The sequence below is a fragment of the Chrysoperla carnea genome, chromosome 3 (genome assembly GCF_905475395.1).
Source record: "Chrysoperla carnea chromosome 3, inChrCarn1.1, whole genome shotgun sequence".
Lineage (NCBI taxonomy): Eukaryota > Metazoa > Arthropoda > Insecta > Neuroptera > Chrysopidae > Chrysoperla > Chrysoperla carnea.
In genome coordinates, this window is record NC_058339.1 from 32493448 (window position 1) to 32515973 (window position 22526).

General features: G+C 27.7%; 1 protein-coding gene across 5 annotated transcripts in view; it reads right to left on the bottom strand.

Moving 5' to 3' along the window:
* Positions 1–22526, bottom strand: part of LOC123296455 (RNA-binding protein Musashi homolog Rbp6) — a 1436510-nt gene that overhangs the window by 871254 nt on the left and 542730 nt on the right. For all 5 annotated transcript variants that reach the window (XM_044877934.1, XM_044877933.1, XM_044877932.1 and 2 more), the window contains one exon: positions 1582–1663. In XM_044877934.1, the coding sequence (XP_044733869.1) occupies positions 1582–1663 (82 nt within the window). The remainder of the gene's footprint in view (positions 1–1581; positions 1664–22526) is intronic.

Below are 22526 nucleotides of genomic sequence, written 5' to 3' on the forward strand. Positions count from 1 at the left end.
ACCACGAATTTTGAAAATCTGAAAATGTTTATATAAAAACATTTTGATACTCATCAACAGTAAATACGTAAAATTGTCATTTTTGAGAAATAAATTAAGAATTTACTAATTTTAATAAAAAGTAAGTGGAAAAACTCATATGCAAAATTGCATAAATGCAAATTTTATTTTTATTTTATAAGTTTTATTTATTAATTTTTTTATTTTATAAGTTTTAAATCGAAATTAAACACATAAAAATATTGGACAAATAAATATATGCCATCAAAGCTTACAGTGTGCATGATGCGAAAACCACAAAGGATTTCACTTTTCCCTATGGAATAAAATTGCCGGCTGATAGATGATTTTTCTGCAAAAGCTTAAATAAAGCTACGCAGGAACAACGCTTCAAACCTATGGATTATTTTCTGGAGAGATATGTGAAGCCGCTCATGCGGCCCTAAAAGTAACATTCAAGTTAACGGAATATGAATATGCGATTGATATTTTTTGCGTATCAATTTCGACTTAAATTATCAGTTATTTCGAAAATAAAAATGCAGGACTATTTCGAATAACAAGGCCATCTGTAAAGCATGGAATAACCAATGGAATCCTTAAAAATTCTGAATAGGATTGTTTTCAAAGCTACCGATAGATACCATGACGCTATTATCAATCATTGTTAACAGTAGGCCTAATTTTCGAAATCATAATCTGTATTTAAACATATAATAATATGGATTTAAAAAATCTATTGAAAAATATATTTATGGTTATTATTAATATTTATATTTATGTGTAAAAATGCTAACAAATCCGGGAAACAACAATAAAATGGCGTTATAATTTTCATAATTTATTTAAAAAATGTTTTCATCATAATAAAAACAGTCTGATTTTTATATATTGAAATTATTGCATTCGTTCGTTTAATGATTTTACGCTATTAGTAATTAAAAAACAACTAATTATCGTTTTATTTACGTTGTTTTTTTTTTTCATAACTTTCATTGTAAAGGGAAAACAACAAGAAGAAATCCTAAGATTTCCACTTAAAAATTAATTACGTAATTTATTAATTTTTTTTAAAGTACCTTTACTTAACGATCGGTATTGACAAGTTAAGTGAGCAATAAATTATTGAATTATAAAACATTTATAGTGTGCAAATAAAGTACAAAACACGGTTCCTCATTGTTAAGCAAACTACTTAAGCAGGTACAATTATAAAAGTAAAAAAATACATCTTTAGAATTTCTAATTAGTTTAAGTTAAGTTTTAGAATTTTAAACGTTGATTTTTTAAGACTTCTTCGATTAATCATCTTTGACAACAAAATGTAAAACTTTCCAACGTCGTCGGGTAGTAGTCTGTATCATCTACTTCCGTTAATAATTTGATTAAAAAAACATTTTACATTTTCAAGGATTTATGAAAACCGATATAAATATTTATTATAAATAAACCCTTAAATAACAGAGAGAAAAAAAATCTCATATGGAAATAAAATTCAAAACATAACAAATAATAAAAAAACAAAACTGAATAAACACATGAAATACATAGAAAAAAATTTTTTACTTATAGCTTACTAACCTTGACCGTCGCGTTGTCGGATCCTTCATAACCATTACTTCTGTGATTTCACCATATTTACTAAAGTACTCCCGAAGGCTCTCTGAAAATAAAGGAGAAGAAAATGGCACATTAAAATTTATTTATTTAACATAAAAATGAAAGAACTTTGTTTTTTATGTTTTATTTTTCAAATATTATTAGATTGCTTTTTACGCTTCTTCATTTATTTTTTTTTTTTGTGGGGTTGAACTGAAAATATAAAAAATATCGGTTCATTCACATACTATTGTATACCGAATGGGCTAGATAATATCTTAAAGGGAAAAATATCCCAAGGGACTTTTTGTTCCTTATAATCTATATTATTTAAGGATGTCTTTTCAGTGCGGAAAATGTTTCATGAACAATCATTAAGAAATTCAACGAATCCATTATCAAATTTAATTGAAAGAAAACTATGATTCAATTTGTATACAAAGTATTGTTTTCCTAGCTTAAACATCCGATACTTTACAAAAAAAGTAGAGATGTAATTTTCTTGTCACTAAATGCTTGCTTACTTGATTTTAATCATATTTGGGCATAAATATTCTTTTAAAATTATACTTCCCATACATTTTTATTATCAAAAGTTGAAGATGAAAATACAAAATTTTGGGAAATGTTATCCCTATATATTATAAATGTGAAAGTAAGGATGTTTCTTTGTTACGCTTTCACGCCAAAACTAGTGAATGGTTTTTAATGAAACTGTACAGCAATATAGCTCATACATCAGAATAACACATGAGCTACTATAAATTAAAAAGATATAAATAGTTAATAAAAAAAATTAAATTAAATCTGACATTTAATATTTAAAATTTTTACAGAAATCTTTAATTTATGGTTCAAAATAACAGTCACTGATGGTCAGAATGATAATCATTTTGAACCATAAATTAAAGATTTTTGTAAAAATTTAAAACAGTAAATGTCAAGCGATTCATGGCCAACTTGTCTGATATACTCAATGAATTATGACTTCTACATTTTGAAAAATTGAAAACTGTGCATTACTTACAACTGCGTCAAACAATCCCTTCAAGTGTTGTGGAAGGGAGATTAGTGAGATCAAGAGAGGTGGAGGCTATAAAGCGAAGGTTTTTACTTTTTAGCCCAGTGAAGCAGGCGGGTATCAAGCTACCATTTTAAATAATCTGGAATTTAATAATCCCTTCAAAAAAAAAAAAAATTACCAACAATGCCAGAATAAATTCCTCTGTGCTTTCACGTGTTAAAATGTAAAGGTGACTTTTACCGTATTTGATATTGAATCGCAATAAGTTAAAAATAATTTATAAAATTTTTTAAAACAAATTATTTCACTCAGACAAAGTTATGTCAACAGACAACTCAAAGTGGTTAATAATTTTCATAACATAAGCTCAAACTCAGTTACTAACTCTTAACAAAATTGATAATTTTATTATAATTATATACATGAATGTTGGACAACAATAAAATACGACATGTGGCTTTAGGAGGAAGCTCTGGGGGTGGTGGTCACTTCAAGATGATACTTTGAAGTTCATAAACTTCATCATATCATCTATTTAATAACTTGATACACAGTTTATTTCAGCTATATGACTACACACATCGTAGTCATCTTCCTGAATTGATCGTCAATTTACTAAACGTGCACGAGTGTGTATGTACGAGATACTATATGTGTTAGTCTAGGGTAATATTACTGTTAACAACATAGGAAATCGAATTACCATGTGATTTTCCGTCCAATACGCACGGAGATGTAATTTCCTTCATAGTTTCCTCGCCTCTCATATATAACAGAGTCAACTTGAGGCGTAGACGAATATATCTGTTTTAACTTTTTAATGAACTTTCACAGGAAATGTACCTGTTTCAATTACAATTTTGAAAATATAGAACGACTGGAGCGGCGGTAAAACCAACTGAACTATCAAGGTAGAAAGTTACTGTGTGCAAATTTCATGTTGGTACTTTTCTTTTAGGGAGGAAGGCTGACGCAAAATTTCAAATCTTTTGTTAACCCTCATACATGCTCTCGCGGAGTATATTGGAGAGAGTTTGAATAAGCAAAGCGCTCATTACTACACTCACGTCTTATTTCACAATTATCTCATTGTTATAGCTGACATCGACGTGGTAACATCTGCTGCGGTAGATTTCTGTGCGTATAGTTAGTACAATTTTCTTCATATATACTTCGCACGACTAAACACCGACATCTAGGTTACCTAAGAAACTAGAACTTTTACAATCGATTCTGGTTGCCATGAATTTTGAGAAAATGCTAAAATATTTTACGGAAACTATCAATTTGTAAAAGTTATCAGAAGAAAAAGAAAACAGAGATATTTTAAAGTAAGTACAAAGCAATTTTTATATTATGTCGTACGTAATAAATATTATCATGAAACCAAACTTTATGTATTCACATATTGAGTTGACTACTAAATCAGAAGTGTGCCTTTTTGAAACTTATAAAATTTTTAACACATTAATTTCTGATAAATAGTTCATAATCTATCTATCCTTCCACTTGAATTAACTTACTATATTATTTAGTAAATATTTCGTACCTAATTGCATAGTTAAAACAAACCCATTAACTTAGTGACTGTTTAGTTAATAGTTCTAGCTTCATGTGCTATCCAACCAGAGTAGAAAGCTCCCAACATAATGTTTGCTATACTTTTCCAATATTATCTTGAACTTTGACTAAAATTTTACCTGCTTATATTATGTTGTCTACACTTCTAATTGAACATAAGATAATATTATATTATAAATCTTCGTATAATATATAAACTTAAATAATTAATTCAAATTGAATTTCGCTATCGTTAATTAATTAGTTAATTAATGAAAAGGGTATTAATTTTAGATGTGATAAATTTAGTTTGCTTCAAATAAGAATTTGGTTATCGATTGTACATCATTTCAATTTTGCTTTTACTTACTTGAATAATTATATGACACTAAAAATTCGTTTAAAATATGCATTTTATAATAGGTTATCTAACAGGATATATGCTGTCAGAAACGAAAAGCAAAATTTCTATGGTTAAGAAGAAATTAAATTCGCAAGAAACAATATATATCGGTTAACATTGAAAATTAAGGATCATTAATAGAATTCGTTTGAAGATCATCGTCTTTTTCTAGTTGTTTCTGATACGGATGCATAAAATCGCACTGAAAACATAGCTAAGAACTATGACTGTCGACCAAACTACCATTAGAAAAAAATTGTAAATCGGTTCATCCATTAACGAGCTCGTTTAACTCAAAATACTCTTTTTAGTCGGTGGTTAAAATTCCTGTAATGGTGGAATTTTTGAATATTGAATTGGAATGATGGAGTGAAAATATTCTAAATTTTATAATATTACTCAGCCTCGTACGAGTCTGGACATTTAAAGCTCGAAGGTTTCTCTATTATTAGTTAATTTGTTTAACTTGAGACAGGTTAGCGATTACGTTTTAGAAAATCTTAATGAAAACCAAACTGCGAGTAAAAGCTAGTAATTTAATAATTTATCACATGCTTACACTTTCATCAAGTTGGTTAAAGTAGATTGTTTTTAGTAGATATAAAAGAATACATGATATATCTCAGCATTTGTTTATCAGTAGGTACTATGAAAAAAATCGATATAATTTAACGCCATAATAACTTTACGTTTACATTATTTTATCACCATAAAACATACCATGTAAAAACTGTGTTAACGATATTTACACGTTAACTTTAAAATCATAGGTAAAATATCTACGACCAGCTATACCTAGTACCAACAACCATTCGCGGCACTAATAATAATTTGAGAAGCTCTATCAACAAAAATTATTTGAGTATGTACAGGATGGAGTTAATGATTCTCACTTCGGGAATAAACATATCTAAATTTTTTCAAAAGTTAGAAAATTATTTTCAAAAGTCACCTCCCAAAAAAAGCTCTTATCTAAACTGAACAATTTCGTAAGAGAGCAATATTAAAATGTATTCTGGCGAATTAAACTTCTTCAAGATATTAACTTTTACTCTGCTTTTATAGCGCTTACATTGCTTCTATTAAGTTAACTTGCTTCATAATGACAATATAATATGCGAACTGATCTAAGTTATGCCTTCCTAATTACAGAAATTGGCAAAATGTCCAAAAATGGAATGATTCTGTACTATTTGCTCCCAAACATGAATTTTAAAAGCTCCAAATGGGGATTGTAATTTAGGTAAAGAAATAATAGAAAAGTGCTAATCAAAGCATAACAAATCGAGAATGTTTTCCAACATAAGTTTTATTTTATTTAATATGTGTTTATTCTTGCGTTTGAATTGAGAAACATAACCTTTTACGACACGTAAGTCGTAAAACGTAAGTCAAAGACAGAAAAATGTTTCAGGCAAAAATTGTTCATATCTTAAAAAGCCATCTCATTAGGTAATAGGACCTTGACCATAAAGTTCACCAAAAGGTCAACCCGTTTGTTATTGTTAAGAAATGACGGCCCACTATAATTTGGAAAGCTTTTCCATGAAAAAATCTACTAAAACTACCCAATTTAAGATCAAATCTACTTTCCATGGACGAACAATTTGATATTGAAATAGCTTTCAAAATCATGAACAATTTCAAATTGTCTATTAGCCCTTTTATACGAACAACCTTTGCTGGAATCATTTTTATATACCTGACTTACCTTTAGAGAAATCTTATTAATGACTAAAGACTTCTGAGACATACTGTATATACATATAAAACACTCGAGCAATATATTTTTAGGTTTTTTAAATTTAAGTCTTGCTATAAAGTTTATCGACAATGTTTTTTTGGCGGTAGTTGCTTACTTGCTTCGTTGGTTATATAAACACAGTATTCTTTTTGACAACTTAATCATAATAAATTTGTACCTTTTTAAAAATTTATAACTCCCTTTTGGGCCTTGATTTACGCTTTCTTTTCCTATAAACATTAATTATATATTTATATATCACAGTGTATGTATGTACCTAGGTTGTATATATTATCAGCTCAACTAAAATGTGCGGTTTTATATCGTATTCGTATCTTACGAGCTGAGCTGTACTCTTGTAATAAACGTCTACCAAGAAAATGAACATTATTACATTATTAGATATTAATAATTTTATTTTTTTAACAATGTTGTAAGTACTTCATAAAAAGTCACTCACAACTAATTCATAAGTGAACTTTTTAAGTGAACAGACTCATATATCCACTTTATTTAGAAAATAAAATTAAAAAACTGAATATTTAATGTATTCATTCAAGAAAGTGATGCATACCAGAATACAGAGTATCACACAGCACTCAATTTTTCAAATAAAAGGATGTTGTGTTTTTGGACATTCAGAAAACGATTACTTTGAGTCTTTATTTAACCTGTTAGCACTCGTGTCAACCGTTTGGTAATCTTTAGATCCGTTTACATGCGACAAATATTTCATGCGTTTAATATTCTTTTTGTAAATCAAACCTCTACAAAATTTTATATAAATTTAATTTTTAATGCTCCAGCTCATGAACAATAGTATGATTACGTGATTATTGAATGACGTATTCGAGTGAATATATGAGCGCAGAGAAATAATCTACATAATTAAATTCATTTTAATTAATTTCACCATATTTCTATTAAATTTTTTTTTAATTTACTGAGTACGACTTATATTAAACTAAGTACAGGAACAACCTCGAAAGTTTCCTAAGTTAATATTTTTTTGCTTTCACCTCTACTCTCGTGATGGGAGAAAATATATCTTTTTAAACTTTAGATGGGATTAAGATACATGAAAATGCATAATTCGAAATAAGATAAAATTAGATGAAGACAGAAAAAGTTTCAACCACATACACCATTTGAAAAATTAAAGAAATATATGTCTTACATAAGCGCGAGCAATATGCACATAACGCGAGTGCTGGTGGGCTTCACTTCTCTAAAAGTGTCCCCATTTTTTTAACACGTTTTTATTAGGTTCATACGAATGTTAATATTTAGCGGAGAAAACATTTTAGAAATAACAATTGATACTCATATTTTGATTATTATATGTAGAACTGAAAAGAAAAATTATTAATTTGGCATTTATATTTCCAATGGTGCATGCAAATTGTTGTGCACAGATACGCATAAGTCTCTAATTTATCGAAAATGAATTCAAAAAATTTTTTGATAAAATATAAGCAAAAATTATATAAAATAATTAAGTTGTAAACCAATCAATTTGATAGGTATTTGGTTAAAATTAGAAATTAAATTGAAAAGATTTACTTCTTTTCATATCAATATGAAAGTGGTTTTCTTCATTTTAACACTCAAATTTTTTTATTGGTAGTATTGAAAACTTATATGCGCGCAAGATATAACATATTGAAACCTTGATTTGTCATATCAAAATGATTTTCATCAATTTATCACATTTATTATAATTAAAGACTATAGTTCAGATTTGTGTATATTAACAGTTGATAATATTTCACACAGATTTTTCACATTAATTACTTTGACATAAATACAAAAATTTTGTAATTTGATAAATGCATTGAAATGTAGAAATTTTTAATTTCTACATTTATGTAGAGAATTATTTAAAAAAGTGGTAAAAATGCCACACCACCTCTATATATTGTATAACTTTTACACTAAGAAACAAGTTAGGCAAGTTAGGAGTTCTTACATTTACGTTGTGTCGAAGGTTAGATATCTTGTTCTATCTTTATCACGAAGGTGAAAAAGTTGAATTCAAAGTGTCAATTTTATGGATTTAATTCAATTTTATAGAACATTTTTTGGCGAGCAGCTCTTAAAACCGTTTAGTACTTTATTTTAGCCTGCTTATCTATAAATCAATAAGAAAATATATACCAACCAGAAATTTGAACAGTGTTAAAATTCAATATGTAAAATGTAAATTAAAGTGAGTGAATATGCACAATCGAACTATAATTGATGATATAATCGAACTAATGCATAGAGGTCAATATATACCAAATATTAAAAACATGAGTGTGATGTAGTTAGTAGTACCTCATTTATTGAATATAATCCGTCAACTTATGTCACATATGTTATTGCGATACGTGTGACTAGTCGTTATATGCATATGATAAGTGAATGCGAGTAGCAGCAGCAGGCAACAGTAAACCATATTATATTAAATTATTCGAATCAGAGTTTTTATTAATTAAAATTCATTTTGATTCAATTTAAAAACATAATTACAAGCAATTAAGTACATTTAGTAATTTTTTTACTTGCAATTTTTAAATTCAATAATGCTAACAGTTCTTAATATTCAGATTTTATTTATTTTGTGTAATTTGTTTTAAACTTATTCGAATACCATTATATTTGTTTTAAGCAATTTCTTTCAACGAGTGAAAATTGAAAATTATTTAATCTGAAATCAGTTATCATTTATTACTCAACCTATATTGGGTCTTTTAGGTTTAGGAGGCCAGAGCCTCAGCTCGTCAATTAGTTTTAGAGCCTGAACACACTTCAATCCTACATATACCATGCACTACCACAGCCCATCCAAAGTTTCAATTAAGTTGGATTGTTTGTAACTTCAAGAATTGATCCGCTACCCTTGACACACTGCATATGGAATTTGTTATTGCATTTACTTATAAGTTAAAATTATAAATTGACTAAAAAAAATATAAAACGTTACTATTTCATATTTTACATGCTTATACCGTCGAATTTCATGCTTATACCGCCGCCTCATCGAGTCGAGGTTAAATGAGGATCAAGTGTGAGGGAAATATACTATGCTATGTATATTTCACCCCCACTTACCCTCAATATAAACTTACCCTCAATATAAGTTGGAATTGAAGGTCATTTTACTGTCAAAATAGCTGAAGTTTGTTGGCGGAGCTAAATAAAACTACTATAAAGTTGAAGTTTGGTTGAGGAGGTGAAACGGGATCACAGAATCAAGGATACAATATTGAGATAGTCATTTTTAATGTTTGTACTGTTAAACAGACAGACGGATAGCAGCTAGTATTTATTTTAAAAGTTTAATCTTTCATATCGTATGCAGTTAGGCCATAAAGAAGTATAGCGGTAACAGTATTTCGCGGTTAGTGATTTGAAACAAACTTTGTGAAGTAAAACAAACCACTTCATAATAACCACTAAAAATTTATATATAATTTTTTTCTATATGATGTATATTAAAATTGTTACAAACAAATTGTAAAAGTTTCCAGTTAGAGATAAGAGAAAAAAGAGGCTGGATGGCTGAATGTTGCTCGTTGGTTACATGTGTGTTGTGTAATGTATAAAATGTATATGTATGCTATTGGACTGTATCATCAAAGATGACGCAACATTGTAATGAAAGATTAAAATCATACCGATATAAGTTAAGCCACGTAGAATAATATTATACGATTTGTTTTTACTGTATCAAAATTAATTTTCCTCAGGAATAATTATGGTATTCAAAAATATTGTTAGTGGATATTCCTACACAAACGATGCTTTATAAATAAGAAGACAAACAAATACGAAATTTCGCAGAAAATGTTTGGGACACTCTCCATTAGATTACCTTTATCCTTAAAGCATTTTCCAAGCTGAAACGATTTTGAAGATCATCAACAATTTATTAGTTTTTTTGAGTAGGGAATCCTAAACTTGCACTTAAAATCTAGCTAAGAACACTTAAATTACCTATCAAACAAACCTGTCACAGACAGACAGACAAGCAAACACACATTGCGGCCAAACATATAACACCCCTTTTTTAGTTCGGGGGTTAAAACTGTGTTACTGGGAGAAAGGCATATTTTGAAGCAGGTATTTTCGTTTCACCTGGCATCGAATCATTACTAGCATTTTATTTTTATTTATTGCATTAAAACGTATAAATCACATTTGTTCCTAAATCAAACTGAATAGACCCTATATCTCTAATAGAGTGAATTTCATAATTACAAAAAAATAAAATTAATACCTAAATCGATATTCATTCATACTTCTATAATCTTCATAAAGAAAAGCGTTAGATTTGAGGATAGATTAGAAAAAAGATAGATGAAAAAGAGAAAAACAATTTTTTTTCTCCAATATGTCTTGCGTGCTTATTCTTATTTGTGACTGACGTCAATCGTAACGATTTTTACGATTATATAATAAACGATTGAAGTGAGTATAAAACGGTTGAATACATTTTTGGTTGCCTTCATCAGGTTTGATGAGTAATTAATAAATATAAAAATTATAGGTAAGTCTTTCATAAAACAATAAATAAAATAATTGTTCTTCGTATTATAAATAATTGCAACGGTTAAATGAAATGAAGTAAAGAGACAAAAACATGGTATCTTCCATGTAATACCATGTTTTATTTGAATAGCAAATAACATAAAATAGCGGATAGATGATGACGATGATACCTTAATACCAAGATACAAAAACAAAACTTGTTGTAATTTTGATTGTTGTGTAGCTGACCATCGTTTGGCTTATATCACATAAGATTTGAAAGAAAATTTAGGGTTCAAAACATTTACATTTGGATTGAGCTTAATCCAAAAATCAAAATGTACGGCAGTAATAAATTAACAAATAGCTGGCCATAACATATAAAAAGCTGGAACGGAACAATGGAATATTTTGTTTTGACATAATTTATAATGGCAATTTTGCAGAATATATAAATTTGGTCTAATTGACGATAGAACGGGTAATTTCTGAGATATGGGCTAGCATCGTATACGACAGTGGATATTCTTCGATTCTTTGGAAACTTTGCCAATCAAAAGCTAAGATCAACCCTATTAAAGGGTCTTTGTATTAACTACTTTCTTCAAAACTACTCCTCTAATCCTTAAATAAGTTTAGGGTTAATAATTTTAGGTTAATTTTACCCTTTATACCACGTTGGTTCGGATTGATTCTGAGAATGTATGCAATTATAAAACTAATTATTATACTTCAGTGGTCGGTCTATATGTTTAAGACGAATTTAAAGTAAAAAATAAAAAAAGGCATAAAACCTCTCTCAAATTTTTCGTTTTGTGATAAGTACTTATTACAAAGTTACATTAAATATTAGAAATCTTTAGTGAATGATGTAAAAATTTATTGTTTTTTTTCTTGGCTATTTATCATGTATATAGTACTAGATTGATACCGCTTCACTGGGCTTAAAAGTAAAAACCGCTGCTTTATAGCCTCCACCCTCTCTTGATATTTACAGTTTTCAATTTTGTTAAATGTAAAATAGTCATAATTCATTGTCATTGTATATCAGAATAGTAGAATAGGCCATGATTTATTTGACATTTACTATTTTAAATTTTTACAGATTTCTTTAATTTAGATCTATGATCATCATTTTGAACCATAAATTATATAAAATAAAAATTAAATAATTAAATGATATCTGTAAAAATTTAAAAAATGGTTAATGTCAAATTAAATTTAATTTTTTTATTTCTGTTTAAATATAAATTTATAAATTATAGTTCATGTGTTATATTGATATATCAGCTATATTGCTGTACAGTTTTATTAAAAATCATCAGCTAGTTTTAGCGTGAAAGAGTAACAAACAAACAAACAATCATGCTTACTTTCACATTTATAATATATAGGGATGTCACTTGAATATTTATCAAGAATCAGGATTCTTACTTTTATTTCGTCTCTTCTTGACTTATTATCCTATCAACTCGTTTCTGTCGTCCATTATAGCATTGCTCTATACGAAATACCGCACCTATTCTTCGATATATCTTAACAAACATATTAAGAGAATATAATATTCTCATTCGTTGTTATTGTTGTTAAGGACATTTCAGTTACATATATAGGATTGTTGTTGATGACAATTATAATTATTATGAGTTTTGTAACAAATTAAAATTACGTTTGTTGGTACTCTCTCTCTATAACGTTTCTATATCATATACATAACGTATTATTATTGTAATTATTATTTTATCGTAAATATAATAATAATATAAATATTATTATTATTTCTGTGTACTGTCAACTGTGCTCTGAGGATATACGTTTTGTAACAAATTTTACGCCTATTACAAATGTATTAGATATTTAAGGATCTACGAGCGAAAGAGCAATCTTGGATAAAAGGCTTGATATTTTTTATATGAAGTTGAACTTAGTCTAAATTAATTCTGAAAATTTTAGGGAGGTTGATAAAATAAATGAACTACTTTAAAAGTAGGTATATTTATCATTGGTCTTATTGAAAAACGGTAGATGGATGATATGTTTTCATATTTCTCCAAAACTAGTCGGTGTAAATTAAAAAAAATTATTAAAATCATAGTTAAAACATTAATTAATTATTGGAAAAAAAAAAAACCTTTTTCCCGACTAATTAAGGACATATGAGCACGGTAATGGGGACACAAATTTAAAGAAATAATTTTGATGGTGAATTATACTATAACTTGACAATATAAGACACAAATTATAATTAAAATTGTTCGGAGTAATTTTCAAAATATTGAAATTTAAAAATTTTCTTTAATTATTTAGCTTTCGATATTTCAGATATCGAAAAATTTTATTCTTATTTTTCGTAAACATTCATAAAGTTCTACCAAAATTCATCATCAAAATTGAAAATAAGGTACAAATAATTTCAACCACAAGTCTTAACTTGCCTTGGCGCTTGAACTACTTTAAAACACGTGTATTAATTATTCTTTACAAGCTATTACAACAGGATTTCATTAAATGACAATAAATAATGACAAAGACTAAGAACATGAGTTGCGGGGGGGGGAGGGTAGGTTAACATATAACAATAGGCAAGGTACTTTTCAAATGCAGAGCCTGTATATTTTGTTAAATTTCATAAGGAAAGGCAAAAGGAAACAAATTCAAGTTAAACAACAAAAATAAACGAATAATGTTGTTTTATATATCAAGATATTATTTTGTCATTTAGGCAATAATTCTAAAAGAAAATATTTAATATAATAAATAAATATAAAATGTCTATTCTATTAATATATATCTATCTATGTATGTAGTATGAAATAATATCTATAAAATAAATCTCAGAAATTATATTTGAGTGCTTTAATTCCTCCTTATACGGGTGGATTTTTTTTTTTGAACTGTGTAATAGAAAACATACCGTTTTATTATATTTATTATTATTACTATAGAGGTTTTTGCTTGCACAGATATACATCATTTTATTATCACGATTGCATCAATCAAAATTATATTTACAAATTGTTTTTTCTTTTTTTCGATTTGTTTTTCGTACACTTTAGCAAAAACAATATTTTTAAATACAAGGATGTATATGAGTGTTTTTTATCAAAAACTTAAGCAGTTTTATATTGGAGAGCTAAAATATCAAGGGCACACACTTGGATACCTCTGAAGTGTTTATAAGTTTGAAAAGATTAGCAGCCTGTGGGTAACTGCTTTTTATCATTTATTTGCCTTGTTTGATCTAAACGGTTGTTTGATGAAAATTTGGCAGCTTATTTTTTAAATCATTAGCTTTCACTTAATTCTGCAATCTATAATGTCAAGAAATATATTATTACATGTCACATAGACACAAAAATTTTTAAGGTAAATCAACTCTACTGGCTCAGTTCATTAAATGGTGTATGCGGTAGGCAGGTCGTACTCATCCAATCAAAATAATTCGGGAGTTGAAAGTTATCAGCGAAAAGGTGGTATTAAAACGGATAACCAAAGATTACCAAAGTGTGCCCACGGTGAACATTAAATATAACCTAATATAACCTAGTCTCAATTATTTTCAAAAACGCTTTATTGAGCCATTATTTAAATTTTTTACTTAAAGCGATCACTGCTCACTACAGATATTTTCATTTTCTTAAATCAAACAATTTCTAAATAAATGGAAATGATGACTTTCGTTTGACAATAATGCATTAAATAGCTTTATAAAGACCACCAATAGCGTCCTCGCGCTGACCGAACGAAATATTCATACGTTACAACAAGCATTCAGGTAAAAAGAGAACAAATGACTTTTTATCAACGAGATGGGTATATTGAAATGATTTATGTGTCATTTACTGTACATTTTAGTAACTTATAGACAAACATAATAAAATTGATCAATTTAAGTAAACCTGATACCATTTGAAAAATTTTACCTTAATATGGTTTCTTATAGTTATAATATTATTAGCAGAAATATAATGTTTATTGCTTTGAAAATATTTTTTAAATGTACAAGTTTATGTTTACAAATTTATAAATAATTTACAAAATTATAAATAATTTATTCTAAGATATTTGTTTGAACAATGTAATCGATAAATTATAAGATACATAAATAATTATTAAATATGTTGTTTAAATACTATTTATTTAAAATAGAATAAATAAATAAAAGTTAATAGTTTGAAAGTATCATAATCAAATTTTAATCCAGAAGCAATGTATGATTTAATGATAATAATATTCAAACTGATATTGCCTATTTCCTATTTTTTTTTAACTGATACCAAGTTTCAGTTCTTTAAAGAAATTTTGAAAGACATTGTATTACTGATAGTTTAGAAAAGGGGCGGATAAAATTGGAAAATACCCGTGACAAAAAGGACGCATAGATTTTTCACTGAGTTCAAAAATTAGTTTACTAGAAGAAATGACGTGGTCCTTTCATAGTTCGGCAAAAGGCATCATCTTTGTCTAAAAAAGTAGGTATTGTAATTTTTGGATCATGCCAGTTTGGCGTATAAAGTAAAAAAAATATTATATTCTTACTTAAATAACATAGGAACTTCTTTTTCTAACACAGTTTTCTTTCATCAAAAATCCTAAGAAAATGATTGAGTATCAATAAATCTTCCAAAATATTAGTATACTCTTCAATATTCAATTGTTCTTTGTAGTTTTCAGGACTTTTTTCAAATTTTCAGGACTTTTTTTTCAGCGATTCTGAAAAAATAAGTGGCTAACTTAAACTTTATGAATAATTATTCAAATCAGAAGATTGATAAATAAAAATATAAAAACATTCCTGATCGATACTTAACAAAGCAACTTGTTCATCACCCGATAAATTGCAAATTGCAACAATTAGTGAGTGGGGCAACGGATATCTTGTTTTTTCTTGTTTCGGATAATATTATTTTTGCATTTTTCATTTTGTTACTGTTTTCATCTATTTTAAAGCTACGATATTAACAACAGCCAAGAAAATTTTAGCCGTTCTGAAATGGCTATCAAGTAATTTGGCTGGCCCTTAAACTACTAACATAGAATAGCAATTATGTCAAGAAAAATAATAACAATTACAAATTATCCAAGGTTACTAATTACACAAACATATAAAAACAAAAGATAAAAATTATTTGCTGATAAACATCATATATCATAATGAAAATATGAAAAGTTTAATTCGTAAGAAATGAATGAATGGGATAAGACAAAAAATAATTAAAATAATTACTAATCAAATACACAAAAACGTATCTATAAAGTTAAAATAATGACCGTTATGAGTATAACAAAATATCACACAACATAATCATCTTTATCACCACCTTCGAAAAGAGATATCGAAAAAGAGATTAGTTATAAGTATAGCGGCGATTGGTGTGTAGTTTAATACGTTGATGAAGTTGTATACGATTTTTCTATTTTAACTTCTATATACAGATTTAGTCGAATGGTGCAGGATCCTCTCTAATTGATTGTGATTTGTCAGGCATTTTAAGAAGTAAAGAACACTTGAAAAATTTGCACTCCAGAAGAATCTTATAAAAATTTATTCATCTAAACTAAACATCTAAACACTATTCATCTAACGAATATTCACTCTAGCTTACAAGTGTTCAACTAGAAAAACTTTCAATTAGATGCAGTTATGGAAAATTAATCAACCAAATTTATTACTCTTACTGTCTATGATTCATTAATAACATCCAGACAGAATTATCGACAAATCATTCAATGTGTCCACTGGACAGTGTCGAGTGAAAAGTTTTTAACGTGAATATTCTGGTCTTTGTTTTGTTGAAAAAAATATAGTTAACCTTTTAGTTTACCCCAAAATTATACAGTTATTATCACTTATCACTTGTCAACCAAAATTGCTTAGACGGTTATCCTCATTATACCAACAACTTATTTACTGCAGCTTAATTTGTAAGTTTTGCTGGTTTTTAATTATTAATTTTTAATTAAAATATTCATGAAATTTTTTAATTTAAATTTTAAATCATATTTAAACTTTACTCTATCTGCCTTTCTTAAATATAAATCATACCCATGCATGGAAGTAGAGTGAGTATTTTACACGATCTCTTTTTTTTATACATAGAAAAATAAATGATCAATTTCAGGTTGGCAGTGATTGGCCATTTATCATTTTCGATGGACGACTGATTACACCACAGTATTATATTCTTCCATCCTACGATATTCTTCTTTATACTTCATGTATTAAACTACCTTGTCCAAGACGAACACACCATTCATTTTTATTATTTTTTTCCTTGTTTTTTATTTTTTTTTTTTTTTTTTGAAGTAATCATTTGTAAAAATGTTTATTTCAGTTTCGTTTCTTTTCTTATAGCTGTGAGGTAATAAACATCTATTTTCTGGTTAGAAGGTATTATATTCTGTGTTTGTTTTTAAAACTTATAGATCGGAAATATTTTACACAAGTGATTAGTGTCTCATTTGGAAAATGGTAGTTCAAAGAATAAATGTTTATAACCAATTTTAAAACAGAGAAAATCAATTGAATATCATTTATTCACACTATTTAAAATGAGAAAATCATCCTATGTTTAAAGCAATATATATATATATATATATATATATATATATATATATATATATATATATAAGGTGTAGGTACTATTCTAACAACAATATTTGGGTAATTTGTCGGTTTTTAATAAATAAATAAACAAAAAAAGCTTTATTTAAAAAGATTTATGTATAAAGATAATTTTTAAAATGTCCTGAAAGGTTACAACAAAGTGAGCATACTTTTCAGAAAAAATTGCAATTATGCGATTAAAAACTCCTTTTTTTAAACCCAGTTTGATTGAAAATGACGACTTTGTTTTCATAAATATATATTATAACTATACAGCATCTTTTTGTAGTTGGGTATGTTTTACTCCCATGATTAAATTCAATACCGAAAATTTTCATTCGAGCTTTATCAGTTAAAGATTCAATTTAACGGGAATTCTAAACTTTAAATTATCAAGAAATCTGTCGTTATATTGATATTTAAGGAAAATGACTTGTTCATCGAATTTAAATTACGCCACACGCTGTTCCTAATCATAAATTTAAAGGACAAATTTCATTGGGCGCTCTATTCTCAATTCCCGCAGCCGGCAATTAAAAGTAAATTGCATAACATACAGTATAGAGAGCGGTAGGTGAGAATCCAAAAAGTTACCTGGAATTGCTGCGTGGGTTTGATTCTTGCTCGGGTGTTCAAATTAGGAGTAACTTAAATGTGTTTTCAGTAATTTTTTATAATTTTTATGAAGATCAAATTTATAAATGTTTTTTAACATCACTAGAAATTAAAAATAAATACGGGCGTCCTTCTTATAACAGACAGCTGGTTGCGTACAATTTCCACAGATAGTGAACACAGATAGAAGAATTTTAACTGAGCATTGAAAATTTTACGTAGAAACATGTTTTCATGCCAGGAGTATTCAGTCTAAATTTTTAAAAGTAGACTTCAAGACTGTCGAAAATCGACGAGAGTATATTTCAATGTTATCATTTAGTATATTAAGAGAAGTTGAAGTCAAATTTCATGTCTTTTATATTTAATTTTACTTTTAAGACAATTTGGGGGTATTATTTTCAGTAGAAACTATAATTCAGTCATTTTTCAAAACGGCTCTACAGTTTGGCTCGAAAATTGTTTTGTGTAAAATAATAATATACGTCCTAAATAATTTACGTCCTAAGTACAATGTAAACATACAAAATTATTATAATATAAAATAATCATTTATACTATTTATTGTGTTTGTGTTATACTTTTACATGAAAATCTTCATAAAAGCGATGGCGATAAATAAAAACAACATAATAAATTGTCAACAAACAACAAACAATTCTAACGTTTTGTTTTGTGAGTTTTTAACTGTTTTAAAAACTCTTCCTATTTAGATAGATGGATAGAGAAGATATATTCTTATCTCTATATCTATATATACTCTTATCTCTTATCCACTTACAGATTTTACAATAATTTCATAACATTATATTATTATTTAACTTATACCATTTTATAAAAATTATCATATCATTCTTAATCTTATATTACATCTTTTTAACATAAATTGTTACGAAATGTTCGTTTACAGTCAATGTATTTTATTGACCGGAAAGTGATTTTGACCTAGAGAATGTTCTTTGTCTCAACAACGAATTTTATTTAGTGCAGGCGTTCGACGAGATGTTTTTTATCGCGTAATCCAAATTTTCCATTCAAAATCGCATAAAACTGATTAAGAAGGCAGACCTGAACAAAAAAAATAATTTCTCCTACAATCGCCCGCAATTATTCATTAGTATGAACGGTTGAAATTAAAATCGAATTAATCTACGCGTCTCTGTATACCACGATTCAAAAATTAATTTTTTTTTACGAAGGCTTCGTGAATGAATTTGAAGTTCCCACTCATAACAATGCATATAAAATTATTATTTACCAGAGTTTAACCTTACAAAGCTTAAATTTAAAAAAGTATGATCTGGAAGGCCATATTTCAAAATATACAGACAATATGTTCAAATAAATCAGATCTTGATAGTTTTTGGGTTAAAATTCCAACGATTTGTACTTAAAAAAATTTAAACAATTCGAAATTAAATTAAAAAGAATGACAATAAGAAGACAATAAAAGTCTGTCTGACACATGGAAAAACAATCCTGCTCGTCAAAATTGCTTGACAACGGAATATAATGAATTATACAGGTATTATACTATAGCGAAAATTTTACAGATTATAGATAATTTTACTTTTTTTTTACTTTTTTCCCGGAATCGTTCCCCTAAGGGGTTTTTTGGCAAATTTTTAATTTTTTGCTGTGCTTTATTTAATTGATAGTATCTGGCGACAACGTAGAGTGTAAACAAAGCTTTTAAAGTATATAAAAAGTTTTCTTAACGTCTTCCAAACGAAGCACATATTTTAATTATTTCTTCAATTGTGTTATATAGCACACAATCGTAGAATGAAAGAATGAGATACACATATATACGAACCAAGTGAGGACAATATGTTTTCCCCTTCATCTTTATATCATAATCATCATGATATTTTTAAACCTCTTCTGGTATACGTGCGAGATACTACATATACTTAACAATGAAGAACAAAACACCACTTGGGTAGTGTAAATGAAAAAGATTTATTTATCATCAGCTTGAGAGTTTTTCAAGTTGCCTGCCTGCCCGACCGCCTGTCTGCTTTGTTGTATAATTGAAATTTATTTTTACCTTAAAAAACAACGTTGGCGCGGAAGGACGATGGACGACAAGAGAATTTTATGCGAATACTAATTACTTAAGTATTATAACATTTATATTTTTGAAATGAATGTATTTGTGTAGTTTTTTTTGCTATGAATGAGCTGTTTTTATATTCTGGACATATGGTCTTCTTCTGCAATGATGTTTTTTGCATTTGTTTTTTCTGTAGATATAAAATCTTCTTTATGTAGAAATTCCAGATATTGAATTTGAAAGTGTTACCTTCTAAATAACTACATTGCACCTTATCAAATCCCTATATATTATAAATGTGAAAGTAAGCATGTTTGTTTATTTGTTACGCTTTCGCGCTAAAACAAGTGAATGGTTTTTAATGAAACTGTACAGCAATGTGGCTGATATATCAGAATAACACATGAACTATAATTTATAAAGATATATTAAAAAATATTAAAACATATAATTTAACATTTACCATTTTTTCTTTATTTAAACTTTTAAGGATTTTTTTAAATTTATGATTCAGAATCATGATTATCGATGGATCAAATCTATGATCATCATTTTGAATCATAAATTAAAGAATTTTGTCAAAATTTAAAATAGTACATGTCAAACAAATCATGGCCAACCATTCTGATATACTCAATTAATTATGACCATTTTACATTTAAGAAAATTGTAAACTGTATTTCTCAAGAGAGGGTGGAGGCTATAAAGCGGTGGTTTTTACTTTATAGCCCAGTGAAGCGGGCGGGTCAGCCCTAGCCAGCCATAACTTGAATCACCCGGTATTTAACTATTTGACTGCATCACAAAAAAAAAAAAAAAAAGAATTTTTTTATGATTTTATAGACTCAACAAACTATAAATGCGTATAATGATTTATTTTTATTTAATTTTCTTTAATAAAATACATGTAAATTATGTCGTACATAAAACTATACACCTGTAATTATAATGATATTTACGGCCACATAACATATTTAAAATAAAGTAAATCTAATTGTGTCACAAAAGATTAAATACACATGATAAATAAAATCTATGTTTGGTTGCATCTACATAAAATATTTTGAATGTAGCAAGGCAAGTATTATCATCATAGCATGTAGGTAAAATTGGCATCACCATTAAAACAAATAATCTATTTACTTGTGATACTATAATGATAAAACAGTGTGTTTGAATTGAGTACAGAGTGTTTATCTAAAATTACATCTTTTAAACCCTTAGAACTATACTAAAAGTTTAAACGTAAAAAAAACTCCTTATACAAAAATTAACAAATAGTTTTGAAGCAAATGGACACTAAAGTTTTGTCCTTATTTGCGGCTTCACGGGTGACGTTTACGAAAAAGTGTTTCAAACAAAAGTTAATTTTTTAACAAGGATAATACATTTAAATTTTTGTTTTACCTCTAAAGGTTTGCGAGATGAAATTTTGCGAAAAATTGTATAACTTTAAAAAATAGAAAACTATCTTCTTCTTTAAAAATCAATTTTTGATAAAATACCAGTCCTTATGAGTTAAAATCGACAAAGTCAGGACAAAATGTTCGAGGTGTTTTTCAATTTTCGGTATGACCCGTTCATCGTTTTTTTTTAATTTTATCTCATTTTGGTGGTACTTTCAAGGGAAAAAGACATTCCGGGCGCCATAATATATGTTCACATTTTTTGAGCTCGTATTTGGATTCAGCAAGACCAAAAACTCCGCTACTTAGATTTATTTTCTATTTTGTACTATTTGCAATATGTTCATCATTTCAGGTACAATGAAAGAGGGTCGTGAGGCAAATTCGTAAAGTTCAAATTAATATCAAAGTCCGCTAGATTTATCCAACTATTTATATTTTCTAAACTCTTAGTACACGCACATGTGTGTATGTGTCGGTCAAGATGGGTAACAAACACTTATTATACGATACGATTCTATTTAAAATAATTATGTATGATGTTGTTTGTGCATTAAAACGCAACGTGTAATGAAACAAATTAACAAAAGCCTTCTTCTCTCACACACAGCCATCATTTTGATTGCATGTGGCTATGTGCACTTATAGAACATTTTAGTAGGTATTTTTGCATACCTGAAGCCTCGACAAACATTGAAATTTATTATTCATCTAGAATAACTATTATTTTATCATGATTTTATAATTAAGAAGTGAGATTTCCGGTAAATGAAGTTTCAGGACTAGGGTGGTGTAATATTTGTTAGTAATATCTATACAGCTGATAGTTGAGAGATTGCTGTTAAGAGGTTTTTAACTTTTTCCTACATGGTATATTGCCTTCTCTTCTCATTTGCCCCCAACTAACAAAGACAGGTGTTACAAGTTAATGTGCCTGTGCACTTAGTGTGTTCTTAGCTTTGGTTCCATTCCGAGTTAAGGGTTCCGTAACCAATAT